General features: G+C 48.4%; 1 protein-coding gene across 3 annotated transcripts in view; it reads left to right on the plus strand.

Moving 5' to 3' along the window:
• The window catches only part of ASTN2 (astrotactin 2), a 950,369-nt gene that overhangs the window by 659,351 nt on the left and 267,249 nt on the right, over positions 1-23,769 (plus strand). For all 3 annotated transcript variants that reach the window (XM_058302487.1, XM_058302488.1, XM_058302489.1), the window contains one exon: positions 20,807-20,931. In XM_058302487.1, coding sequence (XP_058158470.1) covers positions 20,807-20,931 — 125 coding nt within the window. The remainder of the gene's footprint in view (positions 1-20,806; positions 20,932-23,769) is intronic.

Consider the following 23,769-nt stretch of genomic DNA (forward strand, 5'->3'; position numbering starts at 1 on the left):
ATCTCAGCCTTGGCCCCATCTTGAAAAACCACATGCTGGAAGCACCCCCGAGAGGATGGGGCTCTTCCCTGTGGCATTCGCCAAAGCGTTCATCCCAGCACCCTGACTGACTTCTTAGCCTGGGGGGGCTGCGTCTCCCCCATCATAACAGGGACCCCTGAGAGCTAGCACATGCCTCTCCTAGACTCTGAGCGTGGTGCAGTGTGGGCTGAGGGGAGGAGCCCTGAGTTCTAATTCAGAGTATACCACAGACTGCCCTGCTCTTTGAGCAAGGCCCCTTCCCTTGCTAGCGATGTTTTCCGTTCTGTTACTATTCACAGCAACAATGGCAACAGTGTTGACTGAGCGCTTACTCTATTCCAGACACTGTTCAAGCAGTTCTACACATGCCATCTCTTTTACTCTTGAAACAACCCAAGAAGGGGTACACTTTTATTCTTCCCATTTTACAGATCAGGAAACTGAGGAACAATAGGAGGGTAGACTATATTCTAATCTCTCAGGTTTCTTCCAGTTTTGACGTTCAGGGGCTCTTTGACTCTAGAATTCATCCATTCATTTATTCAGTCAACAAATGCTCGTTGAACACCTGGCATTAATTATGCCAGGCGCTGCGTGTGCTTTATCGCATGTTACCCTTAACAAGCATAGGAGGTAGCCTTCGTGATCTGCTTCCTACAGGTGAGGAAGGAAAAGCTCAGTAGTGTACATTCATCCAGCGGCCCAGGCGGCTGGGGAGACAGTGGTCCAGGAAACAGATGTGCTTGTGGAGGAACCAAGGAGAGCATTTGAAGGGTAGTGACCTGGCCTGAGCACTGTGTTCCGTTGTGCAGGGAGGGTAGCCTCTCTGTGAGGATGCCTGCCCTACCCACGGAAGGAGTGCCCTTGTGGCATGGTGTCTCTCCCAGTCTTGACGCCACCGCCACGAAGACCCCATCCTTAGCACATCATGGCCCTTTCTCTGCCACATCCCTTGAGCCCTGTGCCCTGTGACCCCCATGCCCACCCTGTCCCCAGTGGGCCAGGAACTTCCCATGGCTTCGGTAATTAAGTCCACACATTCCAAAAAGAGAAATAGCATCACAGATGCGGTCGCAAATTTTAGCTAATTAACCATATGGTCTGGATTGCTGATGGAGCAGGAAGGCACTCTGGGAAAGTGCTGGGGGGAGGGAGGGCTACGAGGTGAGGCACGGCACTCTCCACCACCAGGGCACAGGCACCCGGGCTTCCCACCACCTGCTTGGAGTCTTGCCATCTGCCTCCTAGCCAGGAGCTACCCTGGGGGAAGGAAGTCTGCAGAAGTGAAGAGGTGGAGTAGGGGAGAATGGCCTGATGGACGGAAAACACCTTCACCCAGCTGGGCAGGAGCTCTTGATGGGAGCACTCTACTTGGGATGGAGGATTTGGAGAGTCAGGTCTAGCAGGTGAGATGCAGTGAGGCAGAGTGGACAGCACACTGGAAACCTGGGCTCACATCCCAGAGTGGTTGCTTCATAGCTGTGTGACCTTGGATAAGTTAATTAGCCTCTCTGAGAATGAGACACGGGGTCTTCCTCTCATGCCAAATAGCAGGACTAGACTCAATGATCATCATACTTTTTTGATTCTCAGTGTCCCACAAATTCCAAGGAATAAGGGAGGGAAAGAGCTGGTACAAATTCATTCATTTGATGCTAGAACTGAGCCTCAAATCATATTTCTCGAGGTTCCTTATAGGGCACTGAGTAAAGAGAATCAGTTCAACTCAAAATTACTGGAGAACCCAAAACAGTTAATGATAGCAATCACCACTGTTACTTATTGACAGCATTAATAATATGCTTTATTACAGAAAGTGTGTTCTTCATTTTACCTGTATCCTTTAAAATCTTCACGATAACCTTTGAAGCTGATGATTTTATGCCCACATACTGATTAGGAAATTGAGGTTATATGCTCAAGATCACACACACCAATTTTTTTATGTGGAGATTCTAGCTGATGCCAAAGCTCATGATCTCCAGCGTTCTTAGACATGCACATTCTATTTACATGTTGCTGTCATTTGGACGAGCCAGTGGTTAAATGGCTCTCTGGATCCTGCTTGAGAGCTGTGGAAAGGAAGGGTCTGGAGATCTGACTAAACCAAAACTAGTGTTTACCTGAGAAAGTACATTTGTTAGTTGCAGATGGCTGCTGCGACAAAGTACCACAAAACTGGTGACTTAAAACAATGCACGTTTATTCTTTTAGGGTTCTGGAAGCCAGAAGTCTGGTCTGAGTTTTATAGGGTTAAAATCAAGGTGCTGGCAGGGCTTCTTTCTGGAGCCTCCAGGGAGGCTTGTCCCAGCTTCCAGAGACTGTCCCAGCTTCTGGAGGCTGTCCCAGCTTCTTGTCCCAGCTTCTGGAGGCTGCCAGCATTCCTTGACTTGTGGCCACGTCACTCCAATCCTCCTCTATCTTTACATCACCTTCTACACCTTCCAGAGCTGAATCTCCCTTTGCTTCCCTCTTATAAGTATTTAGCATTTTGGGTCTAGCCAGATGACCCAGGATAATCTCCCCCCACTTCGAGGTTCTTAATTTAATCAGATTTACAAAGTTCCTCTTACCATAAAAGATAATATGTGCAGGTTCCACTGAGTAGGACCTGAATATATTTGGGGGCCACCATTTAGCCTCCTCCAGCACATTTCAGAGCTGTAGCTGGGGTACCTGGGTCCAGCACTGAAACTACAAATGAGAAGGAGAGGCTGGGGGAGGGTGATAGCAGAAGGTCAGGAGATAGCAGGTTCAGAAGCAGGATCAAGAAAAGTCAAGAAAAGGGGTTCAGAATGAAGACTGTGTAGCATATGCCCAAGTTCTACTCAGACGTGGTATTTCTGTGTCGCATAGGGTAGGCTTAGTAGATCAAAGGGACAGCAGAGGGAAGAATAGGCTGATTTCTCACATCAAGATTAGCCTGTAGAAGCTCACATTGGCCCAAGAGATGAGACTAGGGGGCTGTCCCTCCCAGGGTGATGCAGTAGGAAGGATTTCAGCATTTATTAGGTGATTGAACTAAATGACTTCTAAATGCACTTATCAGCCTGTATTAATCAAGGTTCTCCAGAAAAACAGAACCAATAAAGAGATTTATTATAAGAAACTGGCTCCTGTGACCATAGGGGCTGGCAGATCCGACCTCCAAAGGGAAGACTGAAGCTGGAAATTCCAGTAAAGGTGATGTCAAAGTCCTTAGTGTGAACTCCCGAGGGGACACTGGATGGCTGGAAAGTTCAGCAGGAGCTAATGCTGAAGTTGAGGAAAAATTCTTCTGACCTCTGAAATGCTCAGTTATGCCTTTTAAGACTTCCAACTGATTGAATGAGGACCCTTCTCCACAATCCTGAGGGCAAACTCTTGTTGGTTGTAGATGCAGTCAATTGATTATAGACACAAATCCTGTCTATGAAATACCCTCACTGTAGCAAGCTGGTCAGTGCTTGGCCAAACAATTGGACATTATAACTTAGCTAAGTTGACACATGAAATTAACCATCACATCAACCTAACAGTCTATACTCTGTAACAGGCGTTAGCAACCTTTTTCTAAGTGCCAGATAGTAAAGACTTTTTTTTTTTTGAGGTGCCGGAGCCAGGGATTGAACCCCAGACCTCATATGTGAAAGCTGGCTCTCAACCACTGAGCCACGCTGGCTCCCCTCAGTTGTTTTTTTTTTAGTAGTACAGCATTTTATTGCTTTCCTAGTGCTTTTTTTTTAAAGAGTTTTTTTTGTTTTTAGGACATACTGGGGACCAAAGCCAGGACTTCCCATGTGGGAAGCAGGCGCTCAACTGCTTGAGCCACATCCACTCTCTCCCAATTACTTTTGACTTTGTAGGCCAGGCAATTTCTGTCACAACTACTCAATTTATATTACTTTAAAATAAACTTTTATATTAATTAAAACAAAAGTTAAAATTTACAGAAAACAGATTTACAGAGCACACAGTCTGATATGGCAGGTCCTTTGCCACATGCATCATCTCACGTAATTCTGCACCAACTCCGCAACACTGGTACTATAGTAAAGTTCACATTGCAAATGAGGAAACTGAGGCTAGTAAAGTATAGCAACGTGTCCAAAGTTGCAAGGGGCAGAGGTGGGACTTAAATCTAGGTCCTTCACTAGTAAATAAATAATAACCATAACAATAGTAACTATCACACAGTTAATATGTGTCAGGCTATTTAAACTCATTGTCCCTTTTAATTCTCATATTTTGGTCTAATATGAGGCTCCTGAAACTAAGTAACTTGCTCACCAGGATCACACACCTAGTAAAAGGTAGAGTTCAAGGTCCCCTCACAATGTGTGGGGTGTGGTTACAGACAAACCTGAGGCTCTGTGAGACCATGTGATTGCAAATGATCACAAGATCAGAACTAACAAGACTGGGAGCCAGATCCAAGATCTCAGAACTATTAATAGATCCCACTACATTTTTTTCTCTCATTTAAAAAAATTTTATTGGGATAACATATATAATGCAAAATTTCCCATTTTAACCACTTTTAAGTGTCAGTATAGTGGCTATTCTCACGATGTTGTGCTACCATCATCACCATTCATTACCAAAACTTTTCAGCACCCCAAATTCTGAATACGTTAAGCATTAACTCCCTATTCTCCCCTCTCCCCAGGCCTGGTGACTTCAGATTTACTTTCTGTCTCACTGAACTTGCTTATTCTGGATTTTCTTACCAGTGGAATCATACAATATTTGTCCTTTCGTGTCTGACTTATTTAACTTAGCATAAAGTTTTAAAGGTTCACTCATTCCATGCCATTTGTAAGAACTTCATTCTTTTTATGACTGGATAATATTCCATTCTAATGGATATACCATATTTCATTTATCCATTCATCTACTGATGGACACTTGGGTTTTTTCTGCCTTTTGGTTATTGTGAATAATGCTGTTATGAACATTGTTGTACAAGTCGCAGTGAATTTAATGCCAAATTTTGAAAGGACTGAAAACTGTGTTCATTGATTAGATTTTTGTTTTCCTAGCCCCTTTTAAGTCTGGACATCCATTGGTTTTAAGGGTCACTTAAAAACAACTTCCAGCTGTCCTCTAACAGTATGTACACTACACCTTGGCTCTGATGAAAACTGGCTAATACCCTCACAAGCTGGGTTCTCAATTTGGCTGCAACTGATGTCAGGTCTGTTGGAATTGACCAAGGAGGGGTAAGAGAGAGAGTTCAGGCTCCTCATTAGCACAGAGTTGGAGAAAGCACATGCAAATATTGCTGTCTTTCGACTGCCTTTAGGTGTTTCCTTTCCCCATTGCTAATGACTAATAAAAAAGAAAGAAAGAGAGCACAGGCAAGAAAGCAATTGCTATTACCTTTCCTTCTACTGCAGAAAGTTTCTCATTTTCCCAAGCTCATTAGAGGTGGCTACAGGGAAAGACTTCCAAAGTGCCCTGGGGAGAATGGGAAAGACAAAAAGAAGGAGAAACCATCAGAGATGTGACCCCAGACACAAGTTCATACCAGAGCCAGCTGTTCCCCAGGCCATCTGTTCTGCTTCCAAATTCCACCTCATGGCTACGTTTTAAAGGGTAACATTAAAAAAAAAAAGTTTCACTCTCTCTAACTAGTACCAGAAATGAATTGATGCCGTGTGGTCGGATAAAATGTGCCTTTGATTTTTCCTATCTGTTGCTTTGAGTTCAGAGTTTTGAAACAAGTTTTTCCTCTAATTTAGAAAGGAAAGTCTATCAGAGGTTCAATTTCACAAACACTTATTGAGCATCTTCTGTGTGACAAATGGTCTGTTAGGATCTGGAGGAGAGGAAAAGCACACTTAGTCCCTGCTCTCAAAGTGGGAGAAATAGACACTGCCTGCACTTGTCAGCACAAGAGGCGGTAGGAGGAGGGATGTTCAGCTAGGATGCCGGGGGCTCCGCTCTCAGCATGAGCCGCTCTTCCCGTGTGGAGAATGGGCTGTGAGGTCAGAAAAGAATCACACCCATCAGTGAGAAAAAGGAATCTGTGACTTAATGAAAAGAACCCCAAATTAGTAGCCACGGGTCCTGGGTTCTAATTATAGTTCTGTCATGTGACAGAGTATATACTCTGTTGAGTATACTCTCCTGGCAGGGTTAGAAGAAAAGGGCTTGACGTTCATTCCTGCTCTAAAATGAGCATCCCTCTTATTCCTAATCAAGACTGGCTTGTTGAGTAATCAAATAAAAATGTGCTTAGAGTAAGGCTCTGCTACAGCAGTGAGAGTTTCTACTCTTCTCGGGCCTTCTGTTAAGAAATCCACATTATGGATTCTTTTTTTTTTTTTTAATTGTGTAACATGTAATTGTCATTTTAATCACTTTTCAGTGTAGACGTAAGTCCGAGTGTGACATTAATTACACTTACAATGCTGTGCTACTATCACCAGCATCTGTTACCAAGATTTTTCACCACCCCAAACAGAAGCTATATAGCCAGTAAACAATATCTCACCATTCCTCCCTCCGCTTGGCCCCTGGTAACTTCCAATCTACTTTCTGTCTCTACGAATTTGCTGCTTTTGTATGTTTCTATATATTTCATGTAGGTGGAATTAGACAATAGCTGTCTTGTGTCTGTCTTATTTCATTAGCGTAATGTTTTCAAGATCCTACCTCTACCGTGTTGTAGTATATACCGGAACATCAATCTTCTTTTGTGGCTGGATACTAATCCGTTGTATGTATATGCCACATTTTGTTTATCCAGTCTTCTGTTGATGGACACTTGGGTTGCTTCCCCTTGGGGCTCTTGGGAACAGTACTATGATGAGCCTCTGTGTGCAAGTATGAGTTGGAGTCTGCTTTCAATTCTTTTGGGTGTATGCCTAGAAGTGGAAGTGCCAGGGCATATAGTCATTCTATGTTTAATGCTTTGAGGAAGCATATTATGGACCCTTTTAATCCTTACGGCAGTCATATGAAACAAGGATTATCATTATTCTCACTTTTCTGATGAGGAAACAGCGGTCAGAAAAGGTCGAATGTTCTTTCCAACCAGCACAGCACCAGGTGTGTCTGACTCCAAAGACTGTTTCAAAAAAGATGAGAGAGAAAACCAAGTGTCCTATGGGAGCTTTGAGAACTCCCTCAGCCTCCAGTGACTGTCCCTTAATGGAACCAGTAAGGGGCGGCTGAGTCTGGGCTGAAAAGGCACCCAGAGATGGGGTGTGGCTTTCTCAAGGCCTCAGTGAGTTAGCTGCACAGCTGCCGGCGCAGGGGAGTCCTGCCTCCAGGGCTGGGCTGAGAGTGGGTGGGGACTTGAGAGAAGACTGTGCAATGGGATTCCCAAGGAGCAATCACCTCTGCCCTCGGACTCAGTCCCCAAGTGCTTTTCTGGGGGACTTACTGCACTAGACCCCTGTGCTAGACCCCTGAGACCCAGACACTAACCGAGTCCAGGCCCTGCCCAGGGAAGCCTTACAGTAAAATGATGGTGAGGGGCGGAGGGGCCCTGAGAACAGAAAAAGCCCCAAAGCCAGAACGTGAGGCTCCTAATTGGTTCTGAAAAGTTCTCAGCAGCCTAGGGCTGTTGTCTGCTGCCCTTGAAGGAGATAAAATAAGCAGCCAGACCCCTAGGGGACTGAGGGAGGTAACTGGGAGAGTGTGGGGTGGGGCTGCAGAGAGAGAGCCAGGCATCTTGGGATGAACTGGGACAAGGCTGATTTCCTTCCCTGAATCTCCTTTACAGCATCTGGAAAACAGAGATGATAGCATGTCGTCAGAAAAATACAGAGGTTGGCCCTTGTGATGGTGAGGGTCTAACTTTCCCCACCCCCACCTCTGAAGTTTGATATCAAGGTATTGGTATCAGGGACTTTGATTCTATCCCTTGAGAACTGGAGAGAAAAATTTTGGGAAATCTCTCCGAGGTCACAGTGACAGCAACTCAGCTTGTTCCAGGTGTTGTGACAGGACAAGAAATCCTTGTGCTGACACACACAGGCAAGGAGATGGAGGGCGAATGGCTGAGGAGAAGATAATGTTTCTCTAGCCTGCAATTTCTTTCAGTTTCAGGGATTGCAATTACCAGAGCAGGAGGTTGTTAATAACAGCCATGCCTGGAATTCTTAAATGAGTTTGGTGCCAGCGATGGAAGTGGTTCTGCATTTAGAGAAGCAGGCCTGGGCCCTGTGCATGTGGGTGTGCACACCTGTGTGTGACTGAGGATGGGGAAGGAGAGAGAAAAGACAGGTGTGAGCATGGTAGGGGTGACGGGTGGCAGAGGAAGCCAGATAACCCTGATGAAATCCTGGGTGGCCCTAGGAAGGTGATCGTACCTCTCTGAGCCACAGTTTCCTATACTCCATCATCTAGGTAATAAAACCTATTCCACGGGATCGATGAGAAGGTTGGAAATAGTGCCTGCAGCACACTAACACTTGGTGTGCATTCAGTCAATGGCCGCCACCATTATTAACAGTCATCCATCTGGGACATTTCACCCAGACTGGGTATTTTTAAGGTGACAACCTTTGCTTTTCGGCATTTCATTTAGGGGCAAAAATAAACATTTGCTAGCATATGCCTTATATAGTTCTTTAAAACATGGAATTAGGGTATTCAGATCCTAGCTTACTAGCTCTATGCACTTACCCTCTCTATGCCTCTTTTTTTCCTCAGTAAAAAAAATTGAGAATAATAGTACTTACCATGTGGAGTTGTTGAGGGTGAAGTGAGATAATATGTGCAAAGACTTGAGGATAATGTCCGGCACATTGTAAACAATCATTAGACATTCACTGTGACAATTATATATATTAGTCTGTGTGCTAGATGTCTGAGGAAGTAAGGGAGGCAGAGATGAAGAAGGCATGGACCCAGGCTCCACAGGAGGGAGAATGCAGTTTTGTAGCTGAATGGCTTGTCTCCCCTGCATTTTCATTCAGCTAAGAGGCATTCATTCATTCATTCATTCATTCATTCATTCATTCATTCATTCATGGAATAAGCAGCATTTATTGAGCCCCTCGTGCATGGGTCAGCCCCTGCATTTGGATACACAGCAGTGAATGAGGCAGATGTGGTCCTTGCCATCCAGTGTTCATGGTCCAGTGAGGGAGATAACTACTGTCCAGGAAATGACAGCCCAGGAAATGAAACACTAGGGCCAGGGAAGCGCAGAGACAGAGCATCGAGTTACCAAATGAAGGGAGGGGCAGCAACAAGTCCTCCTGGGAAAAGCAAAACCCTGGACTGTGATAGACAGAGTAATGACCCCTAACGATGTCACATCTTCTTCCTGGAGCCTGGGACTGTGTCATCTTACATTGCAAAGGGGAAGTAAAGGCGCAGGTAGCGTTAACTGTGCTAACCAACAGATATTGAGATAAGGAGATTGTCCTGCATTTTCTGGATGGGCTCCCCGTGACCACCAGGGTCCTTCATGTGGAAGAGTGAGGCAGAGGAGTGGGCCAGAGCGATGTGGTGGGAGACGGGCTTGCCTTGCCTTTGCTAGCTTAGAAAGATGGAGAGGAAGGGAGCCAAGGAATACAGGTGGCCTCGGGAAAAGACAAGGTAACCTTTTCTCCTTTAGAACCTCCTTAAGGAACACAGCGGTGCCAACATCTTGATCTGAGCCCAGTGAGACCAGGGTCAGACTTCTGACTTGCAGGCTCACAAGAGAATACATTTGTATGTTTTAAGCCATGAAGTTGGTGATCATTTGTTATGGAAGCAATAGAAAACTGATACATGGAGACAACGATATATTTGAATTAGGACCATTGCTTTAGAAAATCCTTCTGGCTGCAGGATGGTAAAAGAATTGAAAGGGGCAGAGCTGAATGCAATGAGCAGAGTTAACAAGCTATTGCATTGCAGCCGTCCCCTTGAGAGAGGATGGTGGCCTAAACCAAAATAGACACTATTATGTGCTGGGTCAGTGTAGACACTGGCCTCAGGGTGTGGGCAAAAAAGGATTCAGAGCACAACAGCCAGGTCCCTGCAACAGAGAAGTATGGGGTCTGAGGCAGGAGACGGGCATGCAGAGAGCAGCCAGGCTGGCTGAGTGTGGTGATCTGAGATCAGAGCCAAAGTTAAGTGCTGCAGAAGCAGAAAGATGTTTCTTCCCATAAGGAGGCTCAGGGCACTTCCTGGAGGAGGTGACACAATGAGACCTGTCTGTGAAGCCCCTAAAGGGCACTCTGGAAGTTGCAAAGATGAAACAGACCCAGGCTCAGCATCGAAGGCACTCCCAGTCCAGAGGGACTGCCAGGCACGGGGTGTCGTCATTCCCACTGACCTTTGAGTACATGTAAGGGGAAGAATCTCTGGATTAGAAATCAAGAATAACAGGTTGCTAGCCAGTCCTAGTCCTGCAAACAAAGGAACGAGCAAAGAACACGGGAGCCCTAAAGAAGGCCCTGCGTGGCCCTGCGTTTGTCTCCTCTCCTGCCACCCTGGAAGAATAAGGATCGTCATTTCCATGAGGGTCAACTGAGATAAAACTGGGCAAAACTGCGTGGGCCATTGTATCTCCAGTGATGCATCTCCACACCCACGACCCTGATACAGCCCCAGAAGGCAGGGGCTGTGTCTGCTGGTCGAGACCACAGCCCCAAGAGCCTCCACTCAGCTTGCACGAAGTGCTGGGGTTTGCTCAAAGCCTGGCCCCCTGCCTGTGGGTCTCCCCACATAGCGGGTGGCCCAGGATGACCTGACAGTGGGCAGAGGCAGGCGGGAGGCCTAGGATGCCCACCAGCCTGAGATCCGAGGCTTTGCAGTAGCACATCTAGGAGACATGGCCCCCGGAGTGGGCAGAGCGCCTCGGTCCTGCCTGCCTGGGCTCCAGACTTCCCGACATCCCAGCATCGCCTGTGATTTGTTCCTCCACTCCCCACCACGTGCAGGCCATGATGAGATCAGTAGGCTGTTTCTTAATTCCCGCTCAAATTGGTGCCTCTTCTCTAGATCCTTACACAGCCGCACCATCTTCCTTGCCTGGGTTGCTGCAAAGCCTCATCATTGGTCTCCCTCCCTCTAGCCTTGTTGCTTTCCCAACCCATCCTCCACCCTGTAGCCAGGTAGTCTTTCTGAAGCTCCGGTCTGACGGTGTCAGACCCTTCAGTGGGTCTCCTTGCCCTCAGAATCAAGTCCCCCTTCCTTAGCATGACTTAGAAGATCTTTAAGATATGATCCCACTGCCCTTCTCTAGCCATAGTCTGCCTTTCACTCGGTGCTTTACCATCTGGACCATAGCATCTTTCAGGTTCTAGAATGCGTCATGTGACAGTTCTTTCCTCTGTCCTATTCTCTCTCTCTCTCTCCCTCTCTCTCACTTTTAGGCTTTTGCACATGTTATTCTTTTGGCCTGTTCCCATCCCCTCCTCTTCCTTTCCCTGCCCTCTACCTGGATACTCCTCTCATCAGTCAAGTCTCACCTCCTCCAGGGAGCCCTCCTGACTGTGTTAGGTTTCCCTCCTCTGTACTCCCTTGCACCCTGAACTTCCTCTGTTAACCTTTATCACTCTAACTTAAGGGTTCAAAAACTTGCTCATTACAACTCACATACACACACCACTGGGGTTTTCTTAATTTTCCACAACTGACATAATCTTTCCCTCCAGCTTCCATCCTACTGATAGCAAATAAATAAATAGATAAATAAGTAACAAGTTTAAACTATTCTCTTCAGGGTAAACATTCGGTCAGCACAAAGAGCAGCTCAAGCTCAGCTCCCTTATCCAGCCATCTCCCTCTCCCCCAGCCTGGCGTCAGGCTGCAGGCCCATGTATGGGGGAGGACCCTGGCAGACATGAACGCCGCGATATTGCTGGTATCCACTACGTGATCTCGCGTCTGCGCGCGGCTCCGGGTCTCTGCACTGGCGTCCATTTTGATCGGGGTAGGCTTGGGTGGTCGTCTGAGAGGATCCCACCTCCAAAGCGCAAGGTCTGGAGAGCCACACGCTCTGAAGCCCTGAGCCCATTCACCCTAACCTCAGAGCTCGACTCTTCCACCTGCCTCCCAGGAGCAGGGAGGCCTCTATGCCTGGAGGTCATGATGACTTCCTCCTCTGTGCTCTGTGGGTGCAGGGCTCAGGGCTGACTTCAGGCTCCCCTGCACCCTCTCCCTCCCTGCCATGGATACGGGGACTCGCAGACTCCCCAAACCAGCCGCTGAGTCTGGGGAAGCAAGCGCCTTTGCCCCTGCTCTCCTGTGCTGAGATTGTCCTCCAACCCCGTCCTGGTATCTTAAGTGCATGTCGACACTACCGTCCTGGCTGGGGTGAGTGGAGCCAGCAGGGTTGACTCCGACAAGTCTGGGAGGAGGGTGATGGAGACACTCACGCCTGCCCTCCTGGCCTCCTGGCCTCCTGGCCTCCTGGCCTCCTGGCCTCTTGACCTTCTCTCCTCAGCATCTCTGCCCAGAACCAGTGGCAAAAAGAAGGGCTTCCCACTTCCTTTTCCTGTCTGGTGGGAACTCCCCTTGGGTCATACCCTGCACCATCTGTACATTAAAATAAAACACTATGATCTGAGTCAGCCAGGTCTGGCTTTTTATATATAGGGAAACCTTTGCTCTCAGCACAGGCTGGCTTTCAAAACTTTTGTCTAGCTTGAGACACTACAAAGTCAGCTTTGAGATGCAAAACTGAGCAGTGCCTCCTTTTTTTCCTAGGCGGTATCTGCTCTTCCATTGACAGGATGAATGCCATTGATTTACCGGATGGGGAGCCATCGACTAACATGACTTAGGGGGAATGAAAATGACTTCAGTTTAATATTATCAAAAACGTTATTCACCTTGCACAAATTTGCACACGTGTGTATCTCCTACCAGGCTATGCACAACTTGAGGGCAGACAATGCCTTTTTTCTTTTAATTTTTTAGATTTTATGATAATCCCAATGCCGGAAACATACTAGTAAAGATTTGTTGACTGAATGGATGAATGAATTAAAGAATGATTAAGTCTGGGGTGCTTGACCAGAGAACTTAAACTAAGACCCATAAATTAAGAAGCACATCATGTTAGGACAAAGCTTCTAACTGCTCCCTGAGCCTGTACAAGAAAGTGCTAGTGTCCATTTAATCTCCACCTATCAACTCCAGCACCCACAGATCCTTTCGTCTCCAGCACCCACGGACCAGCTACAAAATCCAGCCCAGGGCCTCCCGACCTGGGGTGCAGAGAAACACCCGTGTTGCAGCAGCCCACCCCTCTCAGTTTCAGAGAGGGAGAGTGACTTCCCAAACCACACAGCGAGGCAGTGGCAGAGCCGAGATGAGGACACAAGTCCCCTTGCTCCTTGGCCAAGGAGGACACCACTCCTCAGCCAAAGTCATCGCCCTCATTTGGCAGAGAGGCTCAGTTCTGTTGGAGGGAGGGGTGGGCACGGTTGAACAGGGGAGAAGGCCTCATCAGCATTGGGAGCCTGATGGCACCCTTTCTAGTGGCTTCTGGGCAGCCTGGGGAGCCAGAGAGCTGGGCAGGCAGCGTGGACCCCTTCCTGCAAACGCAGAGCTCCCAGGCTGAGGATCCTAGCCACCCCCTCTCCACTCTAAAGGCTGCAGACAGCTCTCGCTGGCTCTGGGGTGATTTACCTCCCTCAAATACCTCAATTTAAATGCTAATTTCCCCAGAACTGAGGGGTGATCAGCTCTTGCTAGCTGGTGGCTGTGTATTAATGTATCTGAAACACTCACACATATTCTTACCGGGATTTGGAGGAGTGCAGACTGGGGAGAGGGTGGGGGAGGAGCCGGCTCGCCTCACTTGCTGTCCCTTGTCAGCAGGGCCAATCTAAAGGGAGCTAGGTGTGACTTATCCTTTGGGGACATGATGTGTAGGTTTTGTGTCACTTAGGTTCATAGGCAGAGTGGAGGGTCAAGGTCAAGTGGCCTGCCCCTTGCCTCTACCCAAGGTTCGGCCAAGGCTGATGGGGTGAGTACTGGGATCCAGGCACAGTGCTGGGCTCTCCAAGGCTTTTGAAAACATTCAGAGTCTGTTGTGGGATTCAGAAAAAGGAACTAGCTTTTAAGAAAGCTTTGCATGGATCATTGCCTCCTCTGAACCTATTGAAGTTAAAACTCATTACCCCCATTTTACAGGTGAAGTCAATAAGGCTTATAAAATTTAAATGACCTTCCCAAGGTCACACTTCCAGAATGTGGAATCCATGTCTGTGAATTCCAAGCACATGCCTTTGGGTCTCTGAGGCCCAAGACCCCTTCTGGAATCAATTCACGCATAAGATGCTTGAGAGAAAAGTGATAGGGAAGATTTATTCCTACTGGGGAAAGCTGGGAAGTTTTCATGGACGAGGTGGCTTTTGAACTTGTTTCCTCCTGGCATCCCTCAGCCCACCCCACCCCATTCCAACAGGGATGTGCTCAAATGCTCACTCCGGTTAGGAAGGTCGGGCCAACCCGTTCAGGGAGGTCTACCTTTCCTGAGGCCCCATCAGCACAGTGGCCACTGGCTCCTTCTGACCCAGCCCCATGTCTGAGCCCTTAGGAAAACAGGTGTGGAAACTACAGTTGAGATTTTAGTCTCAAATACTCAATATCCCTTGGATCCTGAAGCGTGCCAAGATCCCATGGCAAAACAGCACCAAAGGCTCTCTTAAAAGAGTCCTCTTGTTTCTTGGTATCCTTCCTTCATTTCTTTAGCAAGTCTTCATTGAGCACTGACTGTGTCCCAGGCGCTGTGCCTGGGAGGCAGCAGCAAATGGCATAGGCACAGTCTTGGCCCTGATGGAGCTTATGGGGTCTAGAGGGAGACAGAGAGATCTTTAACAAGTCTCCTGTGACCACATCTGTGGTTAGAAAGTGCGACACCCGTCATGGGAGAAGAGAGCAGATGATGTGAGGGCAAGCAGCAGGGGACCTGAGTCAGGGCAGATGTCTCAGAGGCCGTGCAGGGAGGTGTGGTCTGAAGGATGAGTGGGAGTTGGCCAGGTGACGAGGGAGAGGAAGAACTTCCCAGATAGAGGGCAGAGGCCAGTGAGACCAGACTCTGGGTAGGAGGGGAGCATGTCCCGTAGGGGAACGCAAGGACAGTCATTGTGACCAGAGAACAGGGAGCCAGGGAGCAGTGCCTCAAAACGTGAGCAGAACCGGCGGAGGCTACATCTGGGAGGGCCTTGTCGACCTCACTGTGTCCTTTGGATTCCCTCCTCGTCGCCATGAGTGGACACCTCCCTGCATTTCCACTGCTTCTCCCCAAGGCCCAGAAGAGCCCCCGATAACATGGTAGTTCCTCAATTGATGCTTGTGGTATGAATGAGACACCTCCCTCCCAGAGACCCCCTGAGCCCCAGGACCCAGGATCGACTATATTTTAAGGATGAGTATATTTTAAAAAAGGACAAGAATACAAGCAGACACAGAAAAACACACAGTGAATGGACACAGAGAGCAAACAACTGGGGCGGGGAAGGGGAGAGAAATAAATAAAAAATAAATCTTAAAAAAAAAAAGAAAGGATGAGTCCATTCTGTGTAACGTTAACTGAGATGGCACCGTTTTCATAGACATCTGTTGAGACAGGCTTGTCTAAAGAAACAGTAGGCCTATTGCTCTTTGTAATGCAGTATTCACTTCTGCACATTCACACAGACACGCACATACAGCTGCATCTGTGTACACATAAGCACCGTCCACTCTGGAGATGAACAACTGCAGAACTGCCCAATCTCATCTTCACATAAGCCAGGCCATCTCAGCGATCAAAGCTTGGGCTTTGGACTGATTCTCAGAACAGGTGCTTTCTGAGTGCAGGCACTAAGCTAGGAGTTAGTTGGGTTAGGATACGGTCTTGGCCACTGCCCACTTCCTAACTGGGGACCTGGGTTAGGCAAGTTACTTAGCCTCTCTGAATATCCATTTCTTCCTCTATAAAATGGCAATAATAATAGTAGTTATCTCATAGAGTTATTGTGAAGTTAAAATGACTTTAGCAAGAGTTCTTAACCAGGGGTCCACAGTCGCCTTCGGGGTCCATGGAAAGATTCTAGGGGGTCCATGAGCTTGAACTGAAAAAAAAATCAACTTATCTTTATTTTCTCTGACCTCCAATGTTGAGTGTTATAAAACTGTCTGCACGATACTCTGAGAAGAGGTCTGTGGTTTTCACCTAACTGGTAAAGGGGTCAGTGGAATAAAAAAGGTTAAGAACCCCTGGACATATATACATGTAAAGGTACACGTGTCTATCTTTCCATCCATCCATCCATCCATCTTGGCACTCTACCTAGAACCTAGCTGATGATAAAACAGATGTAATTGATAAATCTTAATATTACAATATTACTCATTCTTCTCCCTATTATTAGGGTTAGTTACCTAGTGGTTTTTACTCCACACATGTGCACATACACACATACATACCCGAATCCGAGAATCAGAATCCAGTCTCGGACCAAAAGTTTGAACCAACACCCCTGCCAGCCTCCTTTGTCACCCTCCTCATGTGAGTGGATTCTGAAGCCGCTGTCTGGGGTTCTGTCTGAGGCTCTCAGCCAAATGGAACTTTCCGAACTGCTCTTCCCATCCATGTTTTGCCTCCGGGAGAGCCGCTGGATGTGAAGGCTGGGTGTGGGCGCCCTCTGCTGGCAGACTTCGTGCATGACGGGCGAGTCCCCGAGCCTGAGAGGTGGTCTGCGCTCTCGCTGCCTTGCCCTTCGTCCTTGCCTCCTTCCCCCTGGCCGTCCACACTGGCCTGCTGATTCGCACCCTTCCGTCTCCTCCCTTCTGCTCCTGCTGACCTTCCACGTGCTTCCTCAGGACTCTCCCTGCCTCCCTGGAGCTGAGAGAGAAACCTTCCTCCAGGAGAAGGGCGGCGCCGTCTGGAGGTTGTCACTCTGCCACCTCGCATTGTCCCTTTGAGGTCCGAGGCATAGGAGAAGAGGGCCCCGGACACGGCTCTGAAACTATAAGAGCTTTTCCAGATAGATGAGAAAGGGAGTCCTCGGGATGATAAAGTGGAAAAGAAAACAAATTAGCCTCGGGAAATCAGATTAATCTGACGACTGCTCCCTCTTCTCATATTTACTCAGTGTGTGAATCCAGGGAAATCACTTCAGAACTTCTTGGAACCTCCATTTCCCCATCGGTTAAATGGGGAAAACGTGCCCATCGTGGAAGGCAAGGGCTCAGGGAGGTCACACTGAGAACTACCTGGCAGGGCACCTGGTGCGCAGCGGGCCGTCACCAGCAGCGGGCCCTTCCCACGGCTGCAGGTGCCCACAGGCACCGAGGCTCTTCCAGCACCGTGGAGCTCACAGGCAGGGCCCCCAGCACCCTGCACCCCAGCAGCACAGAGCCTGCTCGGGAGGAGCCAGGCTGCCTGGCGTCTCGCACTCCCCAGCTGTGTTCCACAACTTCTTTGTGCTTCCCCTTCCCCATCTCTAAGCTGATATTATTTATTTATTTATTTTAATTTATTTTATTTTATTTTATTATTTTTTTAATCCGGGGATCTTAACGGCACCTACTTCTTATGTACACCATTTGAACAGCACCTGGTGCGTGACAGGTGCTCGATAAAAAGCTATTATTGCTAGTTCATTAAGGCAGACTGAGTAGCTACTTTGATCCCACTTTACAGATAAGAAAACGGAGCCTTGAGCGGTTTGCTCCCGGCTACCTGGAGTGTGGGAAGAGCTGGCGCTCCAGCCTTTGGAGCCATGGCAGCCTCCTGGCCCTTGGCCTCTCCTGTGTGTAGGGTCTCATGCGGAAGGGACTGGTCCAGAAACATCCAGCCCATTCAAATTTCCTGACCCACTGCTTGTTCTGCACGGCCAATGTTAATATCCGCCCGCTCCCAGTAAGCTGGGAGGATCTTGAGGACAAGGCGAGCATCCCCTCTATCTCTGGGGCCCTCCCTCCCAGCCAGGGCTGCACCCTGAGGATGTGTGCAGTGCACATTAGTTGAATGACTAGGGCATGTGAACATCCTCCGCCCCCCTCCATGTTGGAAGGAAGAACTGCATCCCACCTCACAAGGAAGACCTGGGAAACTTAGCCCCTTCAGCCCTGTCCAGTGTTAACGTGTTACTTGGTGCACTTGCATTGCCCTTGGCTGTCCCCTGGTGCTGCCCCACACGCCCAGGTTTGCAGACAAGCCAAAGTCTAGTCTCAAAGAGCCAGGTGGATCCCATAGTCATGTGCACCCATAGAGGTTAGCCAGCAAAGCTCCACAAACAGACATGGGCGCCCACATGCAGGCGCACAAAATAGCATGCTTCAGTGTCCAGACGCGGACCTGGAAACTCCCCGTCGTACAAACGTGTGCGTGGCAAAGAGTCCCACGCAAAACCCCGTTCTCACCAGCCCCTCACTCCTGATAACACCAGGTTTGGAATCAGACAGACCTGGGTTCTAATGCCAACTCTACCACCTGTTAACTCTTATAACTCTTAACCTCATTTTTCTCAACTGTAATGAGGATAATAATAATATTATATTATTGCACATTTTCTTAATTTGCCTGGGCTGCTCTGAAAATACGACAGGCTGGTTGACTTAAAAAATAGGAATTAATCGGTTCACAGTTTTGGAGGCTAGCAGGCCAACCTCACGGTGTGGGGAGGCTATATTTGCTTCTGGAGTCTGTAGCGTTCTGGCACTGGCTTGAAGCTACTGCTCAGCATTCCTTGGCTTTCATCTCTGCCTCTGTCACATGGCAAGCTGCCTGTTCTCTGGCTTCTTTCTTCTGATATCTCTGAATTCTGCCATCTACGGCCTGACTGCAACCAAATTTTCTCCAGTCACAAGGATTACAACCCACCCGGACCCAATGTGGCCTCCTCTAAAGAGGCCCTTCGAAGATCCTGTTCACAAATGAGTTTGCACCTGAACTGATAATCAACATCTTCAAAGGTCCTACTAACAAGTGGGTTCACAGTCCCCACTGGAGGTTAGGGCTTGACCTTGTCTTTATGGGGGCATAATTCAACCCTACCACAGGGTTGTTGTGAAGATCAACTGTCAAATGTGGGAAATTGCCTAGTGGTTAGGGCGTCCGTCTACCACATGGGAGGTCCGCGGTTCAAACCCCGGGCCTCCTTGACCCGTGTGGAGCTGGCCCATGCGCAGTGCTGGTGCGCGCAGGGAGTGCCGAGACAGGCAGGAGTGACGAGCCACGCAGGGGTGTCCCCCGAGAGCCCCACGCGCAAGGAGTGCGCCCGTAAGGAGAGCCACCCAGCGCGAAAGAAAGTGCAGCCTGCCCAGGAATGGTGCTGCCCACACTTCCCGTGCCGCTGACAACAACAGAAGCAAACAAAGAAACAAGACGCAGCAAACAGACACAGAACAGACAACGGGGGGGGGGGGGGGGGGGGGATTTAAATAAATAAATAAATCTTAAAAAAAAAACAACAAAAACTGTCAAACTTAGCCAGGTCCTAGCAAACTATCAGGTATCAGGATTCAATAAATAACATGACGATGACGACGATAGTGAGGATGATGGCGATGTACCCTTTCCTCTGGACTCTGACCTAGCTCGGGGGCAACAGTGTGCCTGGGAACGCTTTGGGGCCTGGCATGAAGAAAATGTGCACTAAACTGCCAGAGTCGCTGGTGAGCTCTGTGGGTGCCTGCTTTTGGACTGCCTGAGACCTAGCCTTCAAAGGCTTTGCTTTGGCATCACATGCTTTTGTTTTCCTTTTTCTGACTTTCATTTCAAGGTTGCCTATTCCAGGTGCTTTCATTTTTCTGATTTTTATTTCAAGGTTGCCTAGTCCAGGTAAAATTCTCCTTCCTTTATTCTGCCCCCTGTCCTCCATGCCCTTTGCCTCCTCTCCGGATTGTAATCAGTGTCTCCATCTCTGGAGATCTGTGAGCCTGGAGGGAGCTCAAAAGTCACATTTTAATATAGAAATGCCCCTGACACCATCCACACTAAGTGGCTGTCAAGTTTCTTGCTTGCCTGCTGCCTGTAACAGGAAGCTCACCACCTCTCTTGGCACGCTGTTCTGTATTTTAGGCAGGTCTGTTGGCTAGAAGATTAAAGCCTGCCTCTCCCCTTAAGAATACCTCTGTTGGGAATTCTGTCCCCTGAGGTTGCCAGGAGAGATCTGCCATCTGCTCCCTGGGGTGGCCCTACAGGGAAGGGATAGAAGTGCCTGAGGAAGTTTGGACAAGGGAATTAGCACTGGCCTGGGAATCAGGAGACCTGGGTTATCCTCAAGCAAATCACGCCCCTACTCCAGGGCTCAGTTTCCCCATCTGTAAAAGAAAGAGTTGGATCCAAAAGCTCTCTGAGAGCCCTTTAACAAATGAACAAAAATCCATTCTTTTAAGTCTTTCCCTCCCGGCTTCGCCTGCCCCACCCGCTCCATTTTTCAAGTGCTCCACACTGCCTTCAGTTCCCTCATTCCTGGTTCACCACCGTCATTGCTTATTCAGGAAGACATGTCGCAGCCAAATATAGAGTTTATGGAGTGTCAGACAGTGTCTTAAGCAATTGTCGGCTCTATCTCATTAAGTGTTTACAACAGCCCTGAGAGCTAAGTCTACTTTTATAGACAAGGAAACCGAGGATCCTGGCGGCACCGTGGTTTCCTGGAGATCGCACAGCTAGTTGGAGGCGCGGCCAGAATTGCGCCCAGCCCCTCTGATTCGAGCCTGTCGGTCCAGTCCTCGAGCCGGGAGTCAGGGCTCTGGAGGCACCGCAGTCAGGCAACCACGGGGAGGCCGGCGGCTGTGCCGGGTCTCTGTGGAGGCAGCGGGCTCCCCATCCCCGCGGCCCCACCGCCCTCCTGCAGCCTCCACTTCCTGGCGTTGGCAGTGTCTCTGCTCCTCTCCACAGGGAGAACAACTTCATCAAGGATTTCCCCCAGCTGGCCGACGGGCTGTTGGTGATTCCGCTGCCGGTGGAGGAACAGTGTCGGGGGGTCCTCTCGGAGCCCCTCCCGGACCTCCAGCTGCTCACGGGTAAGACAGACATGCCAGGCCCCTCCTTAGTCTCCCTAACACAGGCTCCCCAGGTGCATCTCCGTCGTGCGTCCCTCCTTCGAGAGGGACGGGCTGGGTGAGGGACCTGCCATTTCTTGGGCTACAGGCCGTGCTGAACCAGGCAGGAGCCATCTGGGAGGAGAGGAGCACTCTCTCTCTCTCTCGGTGAGGGTTGTGGCCTCTGTGCCTGAGTCCCATTCCATTCTCATGGACAATTCTCTGACTTCCTTCTTTGGCATGTGTTCTTTCAGTATTTTGTTTTGTTGGTTTGTTTTTCCATCATTCTCAATTAAAATCAGTGGAATCCCCAACCAGGAAGAGCCTTTCACTTACACAGCTTGTTTTATACATGGCCCTGAAACACCTGGCAGGGTGGGTCATTTTAGCCCCATTTTATAGATGAGCAACTAGACTCAGAGAGGTGAAGGGGCCCAAGGTCACATGGCACATCTGCCAGGAGCAGAGCCAGGTGTTGTGGCTCCGAGTCCTTGGCCCTTCCATTCCACTCTGCAGCATTTCCCCAGCACCTAGTATCCTCCCTTACTTGGAAGCCATCTGTGGCAGGATTTGCTGATGGCTCTCTTCTTTGGAAGGAGAAGAGGATACTCTTCTGTTCATCTTTGTCTCCTCCCAGTTCCTCTCCTTTTTTTTCTTGGAGACTTCCCTAGGCTGTAAGGGCCCTGGCTCTGCCTTTATGATACAGAAATCAGGTGTCTCATCCCCTGCCCAGGGAGAATGGCAACACTGATGGGTGATTCTGCCCCACAGAGGAACCCTGCCAGGTGACAGACATAAAGTTTAAATCCCTGTCCATCGCTCGCAAGCTTGGGTGACCTTGGGATAATCATCTAATCTCTGCAAGCCTTTCCTGTAAAATGGGCAGGGGAGAGAGGGCCTCCTGAGTGCATTTTGCAGGTATGTTTGCATTTAACTGTGCAAGGGTGTTACTGTTCTCAGGGTGTTATTGTGGCGTTGGACGTGACAAGCTCATGTCCCTTGTCACATCCAAAAACACACAGCTAGTCTATAGTCAAGTCAGGATCTAACCCAGTCAGTCTTGACTCCAAACCTGACATCATACCTTCTATCCTACATCACCCCTTCTGCCCTGCCATGCACCAAAGAGGGGCCCAGATGGAGATCAGATGAAACCATGAATGTAAAAGATGCTTTGTAACATGTGTCTAAAAATTGTGTCTCCCTTAATTTCCATTTTTCATAACATCATAGAGTTTCAGAGTTGAGATGAACTATAAAAGGCACATAGTCTAATCATCCTTACTGATGGGGAAATCAGATCTATAATATTCCCAGTGGGCAATGATCTTTCTTTGGATACCCCCAATGATGGGGAGTTCACTACCTCCTAAAGCAGACATCTCCATGGTCCACGGAGAGCTCTGTGTGTGCTGGCCACGGAGAGCTCTCTGTGTGCTGAAGAAATGGACCCTGGATCTGTGTGTCAGTTTCTCTTTTGAAAAAAATGGGAGTATAATTTATTTTTCAGGATTGTAAGAATTAGAGATCATATGTGTACAATGCTTTGTAGTTCTCTGTTAGTGATAGACATTGTAATTATTTGCTTTGCCTTGGAGAGCTTTGGACATGTCCTGATAAAGGAATTGTTGTATTTCCAGAGTTAAGTTTTCTTTTAATTACCAGGAAAAATACCTCCCCTCATCCCAGATCTTTGTTCCACCTCTAATCACAGGTAGGGATCTGGGTGGAGTGGGGCACGAGGGAGCCAGGGGCAGCTTTCCTGTCAGCAGTGGGGTGCAGGTGAGCCAGCTAGGCCCGAGGGATGCTCTGCTCTTTAGACTCAGCGGACGAAGTGGGAAAAACTCAGACCAAGGCCTGGCCCTCAAGAAGCCACGTTCCAGGGCAGAGTTTATATTCCAGGTCGGAATCCAGGGAGGACCAGGATAGAGGGAAAAGGGTGGGAGTGGTGTCAGTTTCGGGGCAGACCCAAGGATGTGGTAAGTGGCAGAGGTGACGGTATTATAATCTACTCGAGAATCAGGAATTTTCCTTTTGGACAGCATCCCCCAAGGGAAAAGAGCCACATGGATGGGCTGCATCAGTGTCCTGCCTCCCTTTCCTGGGGAGGGGCTTGCCTCAGTTCCTGAGCCCCCCACCCCCCAGCCCTGCTCTGAATGTGGGTGAGCAGCAGTAGAGTGGGCAGAGGCTGCCTGGGCCCTGGCGGGTGTTCTCCCTGTCCAGGCTGCTTTCTGTGCCCTCTGTCGGGAGCAGTCCTCTCCTTGCCTCCCCAGCCTCTGCCAAGGAAGGGCAGGAGACACGGAGCTGATAAACAGAGGGCATATTTCTAACCAAACAGCCTCGCTCCACTGGACAGATCTTTGGGGATCATAAATATTTTACTTTAAAAGGAAAGCCTCTTAAAAATTATTTTATTCCTGAAGAGGCTAAGGAGAAGGGAAAAAAAAGTTGACAGTAATGGACAACTTTAATACTGCAGTAATGTCCAGGAAGAAATCATTTGTTCCAATGAGATTCTCATTTTAATCTTGGTATCAAATATCTCTTTAAGTGCCTCCTCACCAGGGGACAAGGGAAAAGGATAGAAAATGTGCCTGCCATTTGCAGAGGCACAAAAAAGCACAGATTCATAACAACAGTAATAATAACTGCTGATGTGACTAGCATTTCGTTTTTCATGTGCTTTTTTTTCCTGATGGTAAAAGAGAGGGTTTATACTGCTTCGGGTGGATTATTTAGAAAATAGAAATGAATATAAATCAGAAAACAAGGATCATTCATATACTTCCCACCCAAAATTAACCACTTGCTAACCTTTTG

Source organism: Dasypus novemcinctus, chromosome 8 (genome assembly GCF_030445035.2).
Source record: "Dasypus novemcinctus isolate mDasNov1 chromosome 8, mDasNov1.1.hap2, whole genome shotgun sequence".
NCBI classification, from domain to species: Eukaryota; Metazoa; Chordata; class Mammalia; order Cingulata; family Dasypodidae; genus Dasypus; species Dasypus novemcinctus.